Source organism: Vicugna pacos, chromosome 11 (assembly GCF_048564905.1).
Source record: "Vicugna pacos chromosome 11, VicPac4, whole genome shotgun sequence".
Taxonomy (NCBI): Eukaryota; Metazoa; Chordata; class Mammalia; order Artiodactyla; family Camelidae; genus Vicugna; species Vicugna pacos.
In genome coordinates, this window is record NC_132997.1 from 70,331,343 (window position 1) to 70,350,471 (window position 19,129).

General features: G+C 34.2%; 2 protein-coding genes across 3 annotated transcripts in view; one reads left to right on the forward strand and one right to left on the reverse strand.

The window, feature by feature from the left end:
* Positions 1–19,129, reverse strand: part of FGFBP3 (fibroblast growth factor binding protein 3) — a 109,610-nt gene that overhangs the window by 51,218 nt on the left and 39,263 nt on the right. The window lies entirely within an intron of this gene.
* BTAF1 (B-TFIID TATA-box binding protein associated factor 1) overlaps positions 1–19,129 on the forward strand; it is a 73,716-nt gene that overhangs the window by 38,887 nt on the left and 15,700 nt on the right. For both annotated transcript variants that reach the window (XM_006211040.3, XM_072971600.1), the window contains exons 16-25: positions 291–440; positions 738–880; positions 1,153–1,327; positions 2,810–3,013; positions 8,045–8,471; positions 9,433–9,623; positions 11,103–11,256; positions 11,683–11,792; positions 13,188–13,389; positions 14,379–14,527. In XM_006211040.3, the coding sequence (XP_006211102.2) occupies positions 291–440; positions 738–880; positions 1,153–1,327; positions 2,810–3,013; positions 8,045–8,471; positions 9,433–9,623; positions 11,103–11,256; positions 11,683–11,792; positions 13,188–13,389; positions 14,379–14,527 (1,905 nt within the window). The remainder of the gene's footprint in view (positions 1–290; positions 441–737; positions 881–1,152; positions 1,328–2,809; positions 3,014–8,044; positions 8,472–9,432; positions 9,624–11,102; positions 11,257–11,682; positions 11,793–13,187; positions 13,390–14,378; positions 14,528–19,129) is intronic.

The window sequence follows — 19,129 nt, forward strand, 5'->3', positions numbered from 1 at the left end:
ATTTTGATAACTTATTTTTATGAGTACCTTTTATTTTAGATGATTTTCATAAAAAACTGAAGATTTTTTTGTATTCCTTTTTTGAAAACTTCCTTTTATATTACTTTTTTTAGTATACAAACTTACCCAAAAACAGTATTTAGAAATAAGCCTCTACATTGAATTTTAAAATTAATCTCTGTGCTGTTTCCTATTTATTTTTTTCATTTCAGTATCTTTAAAAATAAGTGTTAGGTTTTATTAGGCCTTGCTGGAAAATTTTACTTTATTGTTCCCCTTCTATTCTGTAGGTTTGGATGGAATTGTTGAGCAAGGCTTCAGTTCAGTATGTGGTAGCAGCTGCTTGTCCATGGATGGGTGCTTGGCTTTGTTTAATGATGCAGCCTTCTCATTTACCTATTGATTTAAATATGTTGCTGGAAGTAAAAGCTAGAGCCAAGGTAAGTGTAGAGGGACATAATGTATTTGTATGTTCAGCTTATAATTATTAATACAGTTACCATGTAACCATGTAAGAAGTGTGTACTGCTGTATTATAAGTGTGATATCATTAATGTAACATAAAATTATTATTTTATTAGGACCTTGACAAAATGCATAGTAGTTTTTATCCATTGAGATTTTGTGAAAAGAACTATATTTTATTGGGATTATAACAAATGAGAGTATTTTTGTTTTTGTGTATTAAACTTTAGTGATTAATCTTTGATTATTGTTTTCCCCCTTATTCCCTCCAGGAAAAAACAGGTGGTAAGGTGCGCCAAGGCCAAAGCCAGAGTAAAGAAGTACTTCAGGAGTACATTGCAGGTGCAGATACCATCATGGAAGATCCTGCCACCAGAGATTTTGTAGTTATGCGGGCCAGAATGATGGCAGCCAAGTAAGTATATATAAATTGAAAGTCATTTAACCAAAAGATTCCTCTGATGTGTCTGTCAGTCCTTCCTTCATCACACTAGTTACAGAGGAAGAAAAAACTAAAGCATAAGAAAACATTAACTTTTTTAAAATTTTAAAATCAGGATTTATATATATTTTTTGAAGATAAATAAGATAAGAGTTATGTCTTCCTTGGGAAAAGTTAATAGTTTCAGTAGAGGAAATTTTACTTCAAGTAATTTCTATATTAACTAATTTTTTTCTCCCTCTTAGGTTGTTAGGAGCACTGTGTTGCTGTATTTGTGATCCAGGTGTAAATGTGGTAACCCAAGAAATTAAACCAGCTGAATCCCTTGGCCAGTTACTACTCTTCCATTTGAACTCCAAGTCTGCCTTACAGAGAATTAGTGTAGCTTTGGTAATCTGTGAATGGGCTGCTTTACAGAAGGTAAGATTTTGCCCCAAAAGTAATGAAGACAAATTAAGTAAACCAGTTTCCATTAGCTGTTAAGATTATTTTCATTATATTTTATAAACAGAAAAGTGAAAATTTTCTTTATAAAATTTTATCCAACAGTTATAGGAAAGTATTCCAAATTATATTGAAACATTGTTTCTCTCTCATTTGCCTTTCACCCTAGACTTTTTTCTTGGACCTCTGTCTTATACCTGAGACTGCTAGCTGTGCCCATACTTAATATTTGCTCTTGATCCTATAGTCTGTTTAGAAATGTTCCTTCTAAAAAACACGTGTATGTATGGAAGCTGTCCAGAAACTGTTGGTCATTTATTTATCTGTATCTCTCTCAGATATTACTTAAAACTACAGCAGATAAGAGGCTTTGAGTAATAGAAACCCATTTGTATGAGTAGTAGCAAGGGCAGATTTTTAGTCACAGGAAGAATAAAATCTCCACATTTAAACCTAGATCTTTGTTTCCAAATAAGCCATTCCCTTGCAGCCCCTGTAATCTTTAACTTTTAGTAAGATGTATGATTTTGTGTAAGACTTGCTTCTGTAAATCAAAGAAACTTCCTGCTGGCTTTGTTTATTCCATTGACTGGAATTCTGGAAATTTAACTGTCTGCACTTGCTGTGAGAGTTGTTTGTTACTGCCTCTTAGCAGTTTGTCAAAGTTATGTCTAAAAGTAATTGAGCCATGCTCTATTGCAACTGAGACCCCAGCTTTGCCTCTGGAAAGAAGCAAGGCTCGTCTGTTTTTAGGCAGGACTCGGTGTGCTGGAGAGGCAGTGATGCTGTGTTTTTGTGCCTCTCAGACTCAGCAGCAAGTGTTGACAGTTCGGTTTCTGGACCCTCACAGAGCTTCTCTGGACTTACTCTGTGAAGCCCAGGCTGATCACCCAGATCCCACAGAACCCCTCATGGCTCACCACTGAGGTCATTCCCCCTCTGGTTGGGGCAGGCAACAACCAGAGAGAGTGGGAAGGGTTAGTTAAATTTGGGGGCAGGTAAGTAGCTTTTAAATTATATATCCATTTCTACAGTATGGCATGTGAAGCTATGGGTTCAGCTGTTAAGAAATCTAATGAGTTTTTAAATAACATTTTTAGTGCATGCTAAGTGTTTTCTGACTGATTTCTTTTTACAGTTGTATATTTTATGTGCTATATAATACATATATAAACTTGGAATAAATTCAGAGTAAAGTAAGAGTAATTAGGTGGAAAATTTAATGAAATTGTCATAGTTCACATGCATGTTCTATAGTCATTCATATTAAAATTTTAGAGTAGTTTGGATGTAATACCTTTTCTCTGTGCAACTAACTATGTTGTTCTGGGAGATAACAGAAAATAGATTCAAAATCAGTAGGAATTTAGACTTGGTAGTTTGCAAGTGAAGATTTATGCATTTCTAGAATTATGTTTACATATTTGCCCTGAATATTTGTTGTCTGTTATATTTTAGGAGTGTAGAGCTGTTACCCTAGCCGTGCAGCCACGTTTACTTGATATCCTTTCAGAACATTTATATTATGATGAAATTGCCGTTCCATTCACACGAATGCAGAATGAGTGTAAACAGCTTATTTCATCATTAGCTGATGCACATATTGAAGTTGGTAATAGAGTAAACAACAGTGTTTTTACAATAGATCAAGCTAATGATCTGGTGAGTAAAGAAGTAACTTTATTAATTGTAGAGCATGAAATAAATTTGTCATGTCACATTTACCACAAAAACTAATTTGTTGAATCTGTTTGTGGCTTGGTAGTCTATCATCCCTGCCCTTTAGAAAGGTTATTTTATTGTGTTGACTTTCTTGAAAGAAGATGGGGAAGTAAATTTTTTTAAGTCTCAGATTCTGACAAACCAATACGCCTTTATTAGAAAAAGCTATTACATTATTTGTCATTTCTCAGTTTTGCTTAAGACTGGCAGAGTATAGAAAAAAGTTGATTCTAAGTTCCTGAGTATTTCTCCCCTCACTTCCCAGCTTATAATGGAAATATTCAAACATTAAAAATAAAGGTAAGAGAATTATACAATGACCATTTGTATACCCATATACTCACATACTAATTAGAATCCACAGTCAGCATTTTATTACATTTGCTTTATTACATATGCAGCTCTCTACCCCTTTATTCAAACTTCAATCCATCTTAATTTTTTGATGCATTACTAAGTAAGTTGCAGGTATCAGTACACTTCAACATGTGTGTCATTAACTAAAATTCAGTATTTATGTTTTTCCTCTTTTTTGAGGTAATGTTTATGTACTGTGAATTGTACAGATCTCAAATGGAACATTTCATGAATTTTAACAGTTGCATATACCTATGAAACCCAAACCTCAGTCAAGATACAGTGCCATCACCGCTTCCCTGTCAATTGCCTGCTCTTAAATAACCACTGTTCTAATTTTTCCTTCACCATAGATTACTTTTGCCTGTTCTAGAATTTCATATAGATGGAATCATACACTCTGTGCTGTTTGGCTTAAGAATTTTTTCCAGCATGATGTTTTAAAAATTCATCCATGTTATATATATCAATAATTCATTCTTTTTTATTGCTGAGTTTTCTTTCATTGTATAAATATACCACAATTAGTGTAAGCCCTTCTCTTATTCATGAACACTAGGGTTGTCCCAAGTTTTGGGCTGTTTTGAACAGAGCTGTTACAAACATTCTTGTACAAGTCTTTTTGTAGGCATATACTTTCCGTTCTCTTGGATATACACATAGGAGTGGAATTGCTGGGTCATATGGTAGGTGTTTATTTAGTTTTATAAAAAATTGCACTTTTCCCAAAGCGGTTGCATCATTTTACTTTCTAATCAGTACTACATGAGAGTTCTGGTTGTTCCACATCAACACCAACATTTGGTCATGGTTACTCCTATTAATTTTTGCCCTTCTGATGGTTGTGTGATAATGTCATTGTGGTTGTAACCTGCATTTCCTTGATAACTAATGTGTTCAACACTTTTTTTATGTCTTATTGGCCATTTGTTGATCTTCCTTTCTGAAATTTCTGTTCAGATCTTTTGTCTATTGTTAATAAGGTTGTCTTTTTACTATTGAGTTGTAGGAGTTCTTTATCTATCCTGGATACCAGTTCTTTTTGTCAGATAGATGCTTTCTGAATATTTTCTCCCAGTGTTATGCGGCTTGCCTTTGCGTTTTCTTAATAGTGTCTTTGGATGAACAGATATTTTTAAGTTTTGATGAGGTCTAATTTATCAGTTGTCTTCTTTTATGGTTATTGTGTTCTGTGACCTAAGGTACCCTTTCTTATCTTCAAGTGGCAAAGGTATGCACATAAATTTTCTTCTGAAGCTTTTAGTTTTTATGTTTAGTTATCCATATTGAATTAATGTCTATGTATAGTGTGAAGTAGAGATTGCATTTTGTTTTTTATATAGATAATCCAGTTTTTCCATGATCATTTATTGAAAAGATTTTCCTTTCCCCGTTGGATTGCTTTGGTACCTTTGTCAAAAATTAGTTGATGTTTAAGTGTAGGTCTGTATCTGGGCTCTATTCAATCTATTTTTCTTTCCTTATGCCAGCACCAATGTCTTGATTACTGTAGCTTTGTACTTAGTAAGTCCTTGAAGTTAGATGATATAAATGAGTTCTTCCTTTTTTGAGTTATAGGATCAGAAACACAGCCACTTTACTTATGTTGGTCCCTGTGAAATAGCACGCTTCATCTCTTACTAAAAAATAATTGAATTTTTTTTTTTTAATTGTCACTTGTGAGAGAAAGTTAAAATTGCTGCAGTTTTTTCTGAGTTGTTTTTCTGGTTGTTGTTTTTCTGTAATTTCTCCTTTTTGCCTCCTCTTCCCCAAAATTTGCCTTCCTGAAATGAAATCTCAAATCTTCTTTAAGGTCTGAGATCCCTTCTTATTGTCTCCAGAAACGTTTCTTTTTAAAGCTACTATATGGCCTCTTCTTCAAGCTTTTTGTATTCAGACCTCTTACTCCCCAGAGAAGATACTGTTCTGTGTCATCAGCTTCATTAGTCCAGTGGTTTTGACTTGGGGTTTCGGAGTCTCTGGAAGAGCGTATTTCAGGGAAGAGCAATTTTAAAAGATTAGTTCTAGCCTTGGCTAGAAGCCAGTGCCCTTTGTATCTTTCTTTGCATTCCTCTTTTTCTCATACCTGCCAAAATATAGGCATTTCCCGAAGATCTTCCTTTGTCTATCACATTTTTACTCTTTAGTTCTTACCCATGTGCTGTACTGTCTTTTCTAGATCTTTTATGTTCTTCAGTTAGGCATTTTTGCTTGGATATGTATCTCTTGGTCACTTTAAACTTAACACAACCAAAACCAGAATTTATTTTTTAACAGGAAATAGCCCTTTTTATCCACAATCTCAAATCTCATTAACATTTCCTTCAGAAAGTTTCACATGTTTATCCTTTCTCTGTTTCCGTCACCACAACCCGAAGGCCTTAGTACTTTATGACTAGGTCCTGACTCATCTCCAAGGCTCCAGGCAGTCTCTGGTTCACTTCATCCTGCTTTTTGTGCAGACTAGTAAAAAGTTCTGTAGAACCAACTCGAAACAATCCTTCCCGTGCTTAAAAACATTTTCTTTTTCCTTGATTTTAGTTCTTTCTTACTTTCAGCACCTTATCTAAATTCCCCATCTCTTTTCTCCTAATTATTTCTCAAATTTCATCCACCTAACCCTAGTTAGCTTTCCTTTTGCAGAAGTACACCACCCTCGCCCACTTTCTGTACTTCATTCATTCTCACTTCAGTGTCTGAGTTCCTCTTTCTTTTGCCAGAAATTTCCTACCCCCAGCCCTCTGTGCTCACCCCAGGATCATCTCTTGACAATCCTTCATCTGCATCCTGTGCTCAGGCCATGATAAGCTGTTTTCAGTTCCTTGGTTGATGCCCTGCTTTTCCCTTCCTCCCTCACTCTGTTTACCAAGATGTCCCCATAACTCCGGACTTAACAACCTGTTCTTTAAAAACCCAGCGTAAGTGTTAACCTCCTCTGGCAAGCCTTCACTGATTATGTCACCTAAGAAGAGTTAAGCTACCCATATGCTACCACAGTGGCGTCCACTTACCTCACTTATATGTTACACTGTCTTGTTTACTTACATACCTATCTCCCACAGTAGCCTCTGCATTTTTTGAGTGTATAAAGACATTGGTTTTCCTCATCTTGTAGTATTACTCAATAAATACTTGTTGAATAAATGAATTTGGGGTAATTGAAAAGCTTTTCCTAAGCTGCCTAGAATCACTGAAAATTGACAGAAGCATAGTTTATTTAGGACAGTGTTTTTAAACTTTTAGTAGTGAAACCCTATTTCAGATAATCTTATGCAGAACTTGAATACATAAAACAGACAAGGCAAAGTGGAGAGTATAAGCAGATACAGCTCAATATAAAGTCTTTGGCATTTTATAATGACAAAAGATGATCTTATTTGTGTGCCTGTTCTGTTTTTTGTAATAAGAAGCTAGCATTATCATTCTTGTCCATGAGACTTAGGAATTGATCATTTCTAAGTCTAAAAAATTGGTTCTTCATTTTAAGAAAAAGTTAGGTTCTTCAGTGTTACAGGCTTTTCTGACCAACATTGATCAGATTGGATCTATTTATGGAGCCTCTTTATGATTGCAGTTACCTATAAAACAAGACTATTTTTGTTATGTTAGCCATCACACTGTCTTTAGATGGTAATTTTTAAAAATGTGTGCACAGAAAAACTTGTATGTAAAATGTTCATAGCAGCATTATTTATAATAACTAAAAGGTGGAAACAACCATTCATCAAGTAATGAATGGATAAATATAGTATATCCATTGAGTGGGATATTGTTTGACAGAAAAAGGAATGAAGTAATTATACATGCTACAACATCAATGAACCTTGAAAGAATTATGCTAATTGAAAGAATCTAGTCACAAACGATTATACAGTATTTTAGTCCATCCATATGAAATGTCCAGAATAGGCAAATCTGTAAAGGTACAAAGTAAATAAATAGATACATAGGGCTGGGAGGAAATGAGGAAAGATTGCTAATAGGTATTGAGTTTTATTTTGGGGATGATGAAAATGTTCCAAAATTGTGGTCATGGTTGTAACACTCTGTAAATGTAATAAAAAATCATTGAATTGTATACTCGAAATGATGTGCTGTACATGAATTACATCTCATAAAGTTGTTAAAAAAGATGTACTGAACAGTCTTTTAATGGGCCCTGTAAAGTTGTCTGATGTCATAATCTATATAAAGCTATATAATCTTATAGCTTTAGGTGGTTCTTGGTAATTAAAGAATTAATGACTATTGCACCATTTTTATTTAACAGTTAGTTTATATTTGCTTGCAGGTTTCTCATTTCACCAAAGTACTATTTGGGTATTGAATGTGATTTTCACTGAAAGTTATTACATATATTTAAACTGCAGGTAATTTTGTGCTTCTCAAGAGACTGTCTCTTTCTTAAAGAATATAATACTAATGTTAAATTAAGTCAGATTAAAGTTTATTTGAAAGGTTTATAGACATTTATTTAGTTAACGAATAGTAAAATAGTACTAGATAATGTGAAACGTGAAATTGAAACAAAAAGCTTCCTTTCTGCCCTTTAGGAGTTTATAGGCTGTTTGGGGTTGATGTCATTAATGATTTTTGATTTCTCTTTTTTAATAGGTCACTACTGTTTTTAATGAAGTCACATCATCTTTCGATTTAAATCCTCAAGTGTCACAGCAGTTAGATAGTAAACGACAGCAGGTCCAAATGACAGTTACAGAGACCAACCAGGAGTGGCAAGTGTTGCAGTTGAGAGTGCATACCTTCGCTGCATGTGCAGTTGTGAGCTTGCAGCAACTTCCGGAGAAATTAAATCCTATTATAAAACCATTAATGGAGACAATTAAAAAAGAAGAGAATACCCTAGTGCAAAACTATGCAGCTCAGTGCATAGCCAAACTACTTCAGCAGTGTACAACAAGGACGCCCTGTCCCAATTCAAAAATTATTAAAAACCTCTGTAGCTCACTTTGTGTGGACCCATATCTAACTCCTTCTGTCACATGTCCGGTACCAACACAAAGTGGCCAGGAAAATTCTAAAGGTATATATATCTAAACCTTCATTTGGGGTAGAGGAAGAATTAAGTGTTTAAATTTGTTCTTATTTATTTATGGGTATAATTAAGCACAAATCCAGTGTATGTTGGAGCTTTTTCCCATTTTGAGAGAATTTGCACATATTACTAACAAAATTACAACTCTAAATCCAAATAAGCTATTCATAAAAGACCTGATATATATGTAAGATGACTGAAATCTATGAGACAGGCTTTAACCCTTAACTTCTCTTTCAAGACCATTATTACAGAGTTTACTGTTAACTGAGCTAGAAAACTTGTGTATCAATTGGTGAATGAAAGTTCTTCCTATAACCCTCTGTGGTTTTCGTAGTACACGTCTCATGAGATAAGTGGACTCTATTACCTTTAGAAAACAATGCTTAAACAACTTCCCTGTTTTTATCCAGAAAATTTCTATGGAAAATAACTGCTCTTTGTAGGCTGGTCTCAAGGACCAATGTTTCTTCACATGCTTTAGTCTTAAATTTCCCCCAACCCTCTCTCCAAGAGCTATGTGAGGCAGCAATATTTTATTAACAGTTGATGTTTCTAAATTTTTCATGACTGTGGACATTTTTGTAGAGAGAACTTACTTAAAGTATTTTTTTTTAATCTTTCTCTTTATTCCTGGAAACAATCATCCATATTTTTAAAGAATTAATGTACTTTAACTGAAGCCATAGTCATTCTTACATGTGATATTTCTTCTTGTTAACATGATTTCTGCACCTTTGATTGTATTAAGTATGGTCCTATACAAATACCAAAACTTTTAACTTATTATTTAATTACTAACTTTTCTTTGTCTTAAGAAAATATCATTGGCCTATAAAAATTGAAGCTTGAAAGACAGTTTTAAAATGTGTTGTATCTCTTTTGGAGCAGGAAGCATTTGGTCACCTACATCATGCTTTAAAGGTTATTTAACTTTTTTCCTTAATAGGGTCTAACTCCGAAAAAGATGGAATGCATCATACTGTCACCAAGCACAGGGGTATAATTACACTCTATAGGCATCAGAAAGCTGCTTTTGCTATCACAAGTAGGCGAGGTCCTACCCCCAAAGCAGTAAAAGCTCAAATAGCAGATCTTCCTGCAGGAGGTAGTGGAAATATCCTTGTTGAACTTGATGAGGTAAATGATTCTTTTCTTTGAATACTCTGATTTTTAAACAAATATCTTACAGATTGTTAGCTACATTTGTCATATCAGCTTATTGAATTGTATTTTATATTTTTAAGTGAAAGAACTGGGACCAGTAACTTTCTGGGGTACTCCAGCAACATGATCCAAAAAAATTGCAAACTTCTTCAAGTTTTTCATACCTCTTACTATTTTTACCAGCTTAACACTGAATATCTTCCTAGGCAAGAAATTCTCTCAATAGTGGCTACATAAGTCATTCATAAGTATAAACTAATTCACTCCTGTAATAGTGACTACAGAGATGTTAAATAACAGCCAAAGCTAACTTTTCTCAGCCCTATCAATGTCAGAAATTACTGTTGATATTCAGAGGATAAGATTACAAGTATCAACTAAATTGTTACTTACCTGACTTTTAGTCAACTTGGAATTTATTAACTCTGTGATGCGAGGTAGGGATCTAAATTTATTTGCCCGTATAAACAACCAGGTACCTAACTGTCGAATCTTTTCCTCCTGTTTTATAATGGCACCTCTGTTAAGTATCATGTTTCATGTGTGTCAGGATCTCCTTGGGCTTTCTATTCTGTTTTATTGGTCTACTTGTTCTATAGTACAGTCTTCTTTAAAGACAATTTTAAAAAGTGTGTTTTTTTGAAAATCTTACAGGCACATTCACCATGGAATGACTGCTTTAGGTAGCAAGATATAGAAATTTACCTGAGTTCAGCAATAAATTATCAATGCTAAATAAAAGACATGTTTTATATAGTTCTATAAAATATAGGCCTATCTTAAGTTTCTTTTTTTAATCAAAATCTTAGTTGTCTATAGTCCTTTTAAAGTATTCTATGAATGTGAAAACTTATTACGTTCTTTCCATAATAATTTTAATAAAAAATTTACTGTGGTTTTAATATTTATACTTGCATGGTTTGCACAGTTCTCCCTTCACCTAAAAATAATTTTTAAAATATATAGGTATCTTTCTGAGGGGACAGTTTTTTTATTTAATTATTATAAAATTGCTATGTAAGAGGTTATTAATCCAGTGGTTAGATTAAACAGATGCTCATATTCTATCTCTTAATCAAATGTAAATAAGGGCGGATCATTTTAACTCTCTACTCTCTGCCTGCTAAGTTTCTTTGGGGTAGAGAGAAGAAGGAAAAACATGTCACTTAGGACTGTCCTTAGAAACAGCACATATTCTTCTATTCCTTATCTCCAACCCCAAAAAAGTATTTTGCTTTGGATGTAAAAATATAGTTTGGAATTTTATGCCATGTCAATGTAATTATTGAGAAATGTTTATAATTGTGATAAATATGTCCAGTAATTGCTTAATTAGTTAATTGTCACACTATGAATTCTTAGGTGACTTTCAAATTCTCTTGATAATATTTCAAACGCATTATCATTATACTTTTTTCTGAAATTCTGTTTTCAACTAACATTTGATTTTAGGCCCAGAAGCCTTACCTGGTACAAAGGAGAGGAGCTGAATTTGCCTTGACAACTATAGTGAAGCATTTTGGTGGTGAAATGGCAGTGAAGTTGCCACATCTCTGGGATGCTATGGTTGGTCCATTGAGGAGTACAATCGACATAAATAATTTTGGTGTGTACATAGTTTTCTTAGTTGAGTTTTTAACAGATTTCAGTGTATATCCATTACATACATCCTTATAAAATACCAGTGCCTATACCTTTCTATTCCAGACCAGCTGGTAAGTTTTTAAATTGAAGGTTGGTAAACTCATTCATTTTAATTTATTTTTATGTCAATTCATATACTTTTTTTCCTTTTACTTTTTTCTGTTACATACTAGAAAGAGACATTTGAAGTGGATCATTATTTAAACTTCAGTTGCTTTAAGTATAGTACCTTAGCATTTAAATTAAGGGCATGGCATTTCATTTTACATTATAAAGCAAAGTAGACTCTCCCATGGTAGCTGGGGAAGTGCTAAAACTTTTTGTGGGCTCTAGATCTTGAAAAATTATTTGCAAGGTGATATGCACTTAAATCAATGTATTTTAATAGATGGAAAGTCCCTCCTGGAAAAGGGAGATGGCTCTGCCCAAGAATTGGTGAATTCTCTGCAAGTTTTTGAAACAGCAGCAGTGTCAATGGATTCTGAGCTTCATCCCTTGGTAACTAATTAATGCAAGTGTAATGTTTTTCTAGTAAAATAAGTTTTTTTTTAAATAAGTCTTTTTAGAAAGTCGTAAGGCTTGAAAAATGCAGCTTTGATGTAATCTCTAGTAATTGCATTTTCTTTTATATGCTATTACTAGATTACTTCTTCCCTGACAGCACAGTTCTTACAGGCTTTGGGGCAGAACTGGGTACATGAAGGATATAAAACCCCCTCTGGGAGCTTAGAATACGGGCAGTGGAGACAGGGCTCTGATGGCACGAAAGCCAGGTATAAACAGGAAAGAAGACTGCATCCCTGTTCCTCTGTACTATTTTAATAATATAGTTACAGGAAAGCAAGAGCACAGGTAATAAAACTTCTTCCCAAGATAAGTGTAATGGTAGAAGGAAGTTACTACCTGAGATCAAACTAGTCAGTGGCAAAGATAGAACACTGGTTTGTTTTTGACTAGTGAAATATTTCTTACCAAAAAGTTGGAACAGAGGGAGGAGGAACACAGACTAGAGAATTAACTATCTGTTTTTCCCATAGAAGAAAGTATTATTTCCATATAACTGCAGTAGGAAGCTCTCTGCAGTTTTATAACACTGAAGGGTGCTAGCTCCAGTTCTGTTCATATCTAATATAAGAGAGAGAATCTAGGAGAGAGTAGAGGAGAGTGAACTTTCTCTTTTTACACAGTAATAAAGCATATTCTTTTACTTTAAAATTTCACTGATTAATCATTAGTAAAGAAGGGCATAATCCATCCATATATGCTCACCCTCCATGAGCAATAGCATGCATTCAGCTGAGCTGTAAGACTAGTCTGTTGAACAAGTACCTGGCTCTCACCAGCATTAACTCTGGCTTCCATGTAGCAGATATTTAATAACGGGATGTCTTGCTCTTGTGGTCATACTGCCTATGTTAAGTCAGGAAGTTAAAATGGAGAATACCTACCAAAGTTTGGTGCCTACAACAAAATCAGGATCACTCAACCCAGTGAATAAATAAAAAGTATGTACCTAAACCTAAGCCAGTGTTACCAACTTTGGAGGGGGCTGATGATATATGGGGTCATTTCCCCAGCCTCAGTAGGAGAATCCTGTAAGTGCCTTTGATTTTGGAAAGAATTTGAGTGTTCCCTGATGCCTAAGGATTTGAACAGGGGAGAAGTTATGCACCTTTCTTTTCTTTTTAAAAGAGTTATAATAACTTAGCTTAGATTTAGATTCAATTTATATTGAGGATGCTTTGACAATAATGTTTTGGGTAACTGGAGATATTCTTGGATGTAGAGTCACTTAGAATATTGAGAACCTCTGAGTACGGGCTATTAAAGTTATGTTTTAAACAGTAGATTCCCTAATGAATATTCTCATTGTCTTAAACTTTTTGTTTTCAGTTGGTACAGCATTTGCCTCATCTTTATATGTGCCTTCAGTACCCCAGCACTGCAGTGAGGCACATGGCTGCTCGTTGTGTGGGGGTCATGAGCAAAATAGCTACCATGGAAACAATGAGTATTTTTTTGGAGAAGGTTCTTCCATGGCTAGGAGCTATTGATGACAATATCAAACAAGAGGGTGCAATTGAAGCACTTGCCTGTATCCTTTTTTATTTTGACAAACTGTTCAGAATTATATTCATTTTATTTAATGATGACTGAAATAAAATTTATTTAATCAAATATGCACATAAATAACCTGCCTTGTTCCAAAAAGAAAACCACTTTTTAACATTTATTTTGAAGTATGTTTATGTTACATTATAAGTATATTACAAATATGTTTACATGTTATTATGAAAATTTTACACAGAAAGTAAGATCTTTTTACAGGTAAAGATAATTTTATGTACTTCATGAACTGTGTATTTATCTAGTAACTTTTCTATTTATTTGGCTTATTATCAGTGTTTTATTAATATTAATCAGATACTATGTAGGTAGTCCTTATAAACATGTTATGTTCACTTTGTTCATTACTTGGGGGGGAGTGACTAAATTAAGTAACTAGAAATATATAGGCAAGCTTTTTACCAAGGGAATGGCATCCACTGACAATCTTTAACTCAAAATACTTGAAAGATATTTCTAAGAGCAAGAAGACGCAGACCAAATTAGTAGAAACACAGGTTCAGAAATGATGAAGATGGCAGAAGGACTGAACTGACTGGGCCTGCTGTGTCCAGTTTGTGATTGTTAAGATCCTGGTGGGGAATTTGGAATTAATCTTGAGTGACACTGAATTGTGCTCCCTTGCTTACAGTGTAACTTTACAATGTTGGTATGAGAATTCCAGAAACTTTCTCTATGAAAAAAATCTTATTAGTAAAGCTTCCTCCAGCCTTTCTTAGATGAAAAACATAATTCTATATTCTTTATCATGGGAAAGTTACATAATGTTTACAAAGGAGCAACAGTGTGCAAATGCTGTTATAATTGAACCATAGGCCTTAAAGGACAGTTGGTCTATCCCCTCATAATACAGATGAGAAAATGAGGAACCGTTTTAAAAGTTAGAGTCTTGGTGATTCAGTTTGTGAAAGCATCTACCTCAGAACCAATTGGAAATTTCCTTAATAACTTACTCAGGTGTAATGGAACAACTGGATGTTGGTATTGTTCCATATATTGTCCTTTTAGTTGTGCCTGTTCTAGGAAGAATGAGTGATCAGACAGACAGTGTAAGATTCATGGCTACACAGTGCTTTGCAACACTAATTAGACTCATGCCACTTGAGGTAAGTTGAAGATAACTTGGTTTATGGACTCAATGTTTTCTGTAACATCATGATAATTATAATCCTTTTTAAAGAACATATCAGGTTTAAAAAAAGATTTTGAATATGTTTACATTGTAAACATTAAGAATTTTATGCTGCAGTGGGTGATTTTTTTTAACAGTGTTCTTAAATAAAATTGTGGTTCCTAAAAGAACGATAAGTTATTGATGCTATTTCTAGAAATGGAATTGTTCCTAAGTATCCCTGGTAACATTTAGGTAAAGATTCTGTTCTGAAGTTTACATGAAAGGTACATTTGAGAGATGGTAATTGAAAGTGTAAAAAGCAAACGGAAGTCTGTTAGTTTCTGGAGAAAGCAGACTAGAAGGTTAAAGTTGGAGAGTTCTGGAGTATATTCATGGGGCAGAAATACTGTATGTGGCCAATGCAAGAAAAGAAGTGGCTTGAAATAAAAGAGCCAGGACCCTACCACTAAGCCACTTAATATACTTTTATGGGATTTTTGTAATTCAGGAAATCAGCAAGAAGTTCATCTGTATTGTAGTATGTATCAGTACTTCCTTTTTATAGCCAAAAATTACTCTGTTGTATGGACATACCACATTTTGTTTATCCATTTACCAGCTGATGGACATTTAGATTGCTACCAGCTTTTGGTAATTAAGAGTAATGCTACAATCAACATGCACTTATAAAAAGTCTTTGTGTGGATATATGCTTTTATTTCGCTATCTAGGAATGGAATTACTGGGTAATATGATGTTTAACTCTGTTACAAACTGGCAAACTGTTTCCAGAGTAACTATCATTTTACATTTCTACCAGCAAAATTTGAGCATGGTTGCATAGCCTCTTTTAAAAAAAAAAAAATTTGGCTCTATCTAGTAAAGTTGAAGATTCCCATCCCGGTGACCTAGCAAATCCATCCTAGGCATATATCCTAGAGAAATTGATATATATCTAAGATACATCTTCAAGAATATCTATTATTAGCATTACTTATAATAGTCTAAAACCACTCAAATACTCATTATCTGTAGAGTAGATAGGTTAACTGTGGATTATTATACTGCAATAAGAATGAACAAAGTACAGACACATACAATATTAGCAAATCCTTAACATAAAATTCCATTTTTATGAAGCTCAAAAATAGGCAACAGTACATGGGATGCTTACTTAGGTGATAAAGGCATAAAGAAAGGCAAGAAAGAAATTGCCATGAAAGTCAGTAAAATGATTACATCTTGAGGAAAGGAGAGTGGATTATCACTGGGGAAGCATATGGGATCTTCTAGGATGATGGCACGGCTGTTGATCTGGCAATGGTTACAAAGGTGTTTGTTTTATAATTTATTAAATTATAATTTGTTTATATATTTCTCTGCATGAATGTTTATTCCACAATAAAAGGTGTTAAAGTAACCAGCGTGACCAGAAAACACTAGACTACTGTATTGAAACACCCAAGTGTCATTTCCTGAACTATTTCTAGCCTCTGCCTTGTAGCTCTTATTCATATCCTTTAACTCTTGGGCCGTGCATCATCTTACCTGTAAACTAAATTGGTTATAATTAGTCTCCTTGGTCTTTCCAAGCTTTGGAATCAATGAGGGATGGGAAACCATTGTGTGTTTTTTGAGCAAAGGAGTAGGTGATGAAAGCAGTGTTTTAGGAAAATTAATCTAATAGCTGAAAGCCATGTTTTAGGAAAATCAATTTGATAGCTCTTTGAATGTGGATTAGAATGGAAGTACCCCTAAACAGAAACCAGATCCACTGTGAGGTGATAAAGGGTCTAAACTATTTTTTTTGTTTGTTTTAAGAGAGAGCAGATTGGCAAAGAAAAGAGATTTTGGACTTCAGAGTCTGAGAAAAGAATAGTGAGGTTCCCTTTGATAGATGTGAAAAATTACAAGGATATGATGCATGTTTTGCTTCCAGCCATGATAGAAAAACAGATTTATCCTCCCACCTTAACTAGAAAACCAGAAAAGATGGATCAAACAGTGGTTTTCAGACACTGAACAACAGGTAGCACAGGATAATGATTCATGAGAGAAGGGAAACAAATGAAGCACCCTAGGTTACTTCCTGGAGTGAGTTTCCAGACCATAGGACAGGGAAGCAAAACCTAAACAGAGGTTAGGAGAGCGAGACTGCGGTGACAAGATGGGTAGAGTGCAAGGTAGAGTGCCTGAGAGGAAGCTTCAGAGGTGCACACAAAGGCTGAGTGTTCATCTGGGCATATGTATGAGAATTTATGTTTGAGCCTGGGGAGAAAGTCATAGAAAGGAGTAGGCAGAACAATTCCCAGAGCTCACACAGGATTAAGAATAATCTGTATTGCCACCAAGCTGAGTCAAAGGACTTACCATACAGGGCATGTAGACCTACCATACAGTCCTTAGAAGTACACTGTCTGAATAGTGCGGCCAAATTAGCCCTTGACAAAAGGCTGATATGAACCCACTTAAAGCTTAGAAGCAAGCCCTAAAAGGATCAAATTGGTTTCAGGTAACTTAACTACACCCCAGAAAAAACCCATAAAATATTTAGCCCCTAATAGTCCAACATCATACAACATAAAACTTAGGACGTTTAACATCCATCAAAAAATTAACAGGTATGAAAATATGTCCAGTAACCAGAAGAAAGTTCAGCCAATAGAAACAGACCCTGAAATGACCCAGAAAATAGAATTAGTACACAAGGACGGTAAAATACACGTTCAGGAAGGCAGAGGAAAGCATGAGTATAATGAGCAAAATGGAAGCTATGAGAACATCCCAAATTGAACTTCTTGAAATGGAATATGTCATTACAATTAAAAACACAATGTATCAAAGGGGAGGGTATATATAGCTCAAGTGGTAGCGCACACGCTTAGCATGCATGAGGTCCTGGGTTCAATCCCCAGAACCTCCTCTAAAAATAAATAAAAACCTAATAACCACTCCCCTCAAAAAAAAAAAAAGCTGTAAATAGAGTAAATAGATATCTAAAAAAAACCACACATGCTGGATTGGATTAATAGCAGATCAGATGCTGTGAGTCTGAAGACATAACAGTAGAAGCAAGAATGTCGTGCAAGTTCATTCCTGTTCTACTTTATCTTGATTTGCTCTGTTATATCTACACAGGAAGAATCATGTACTTTTCTGAAATAATTATTGTTAAGGATTCAGGGAATATCAACCAGTGATTTTGACAGAAGTTTTAATTCCATGCCCTATTAGTAACTCTTGCTGATTTCATAGGAATTGGACTGAGGAAGATTCTCACAGGAAGGGCCCTGAATAATATTTATGAGTCCTAATCATTGTTCAGAAATGTACCTTATTGTATTGCCTTATATCTGGTTGTCATTTATTAAAAAGTCCATGAGGATAAGCGTTAGAAGATTTGTTACTTCCTTGTAAAGCACTGTGCAGAAAGGCCTCATTTTGATGATTATCATTACAATATTAGATGTGTTAAAATGCTGGTTTCTATCTTACTAGGTAATGTCATTAATTACAAGAACTTCTGAAGGTATAACATGCAGTCATTTTTAAGACTCAGTTTACACACTTCACTCCTGATACTCTTTTCTGGTATTATAAGAAACATATATTTTAGTAGAATTTAATTGAAATTCTCAGGATTTTACATTTTTTAACTTTAACTTTACATTTCTTAATTATAGGGCAATAGTTCTCAAACTTTTTGGCCTCTGGACCTCTTCGCACTCCTAAGAATTGAGGACCCCATTGTGCTTTTGTTTATCATATTTTCTATAATAGAAATTAAAACTGAGAAATGTAAAAAGATTTATTAATTCATTTAAATAATAAACCCATAGATGTTACCACAGGTAACATTTTTTTAATGAAAACTATTTTTTAAGCTCTTTTATGCCTGGCCTAACAGTAAAAATAGCTGGTTTCTTTGTTTGCTTGGGCATTTAGTCTCTTGCAACATGTTCCTTCGGTTGAGGTACAGGAAGGAAGTCCAGCCTCATAAATGTAGGTAGTTGGAAAAGCAAACAGTATATTGACAACCTTTTCAAATAATTGTGGATATTCTTTTGTCTGATAACATGTCAAAACTCAAGAGAAAGCTTGTTTAATTTCTATGTAGTGTAGAATCTGAAGTCCTATCAATATATGTATAAATCTCTTACATTAAAGTGGTTTATCTTATACTTTTGAATAGGTCTTTTACTGGTTCATGTTTTGTAACATGCATTGGTCATTTGAAAATATTTGTTCACTAAGTTATACAAGTCTTTTAAGGGTTGAAACATTTCATCATACAATAGCAAAAAATCAGACTCATTAATATCACCAACAGAAAATTATTTAATATTGGGAAGCACTTGCAGTACTAATAAGTTTCCCTTGAAAGCTTGATCATCATCGGCAATGGGTTATGTCAGTTATTTTCCTTGAAGTGACAAATTTATTTCTGAGAAAATGTCAGCCAAATAACCCAAGTCATAATAACCATAGTTTGTCAGTCCATTCAGGTATAATGTTTTTCTATAAAAAATGGCTAGGTCAGCTCACAATTATAAACAGCCTTGCAAAGTGCTTTTTCCTCAGCGTATTATACTTT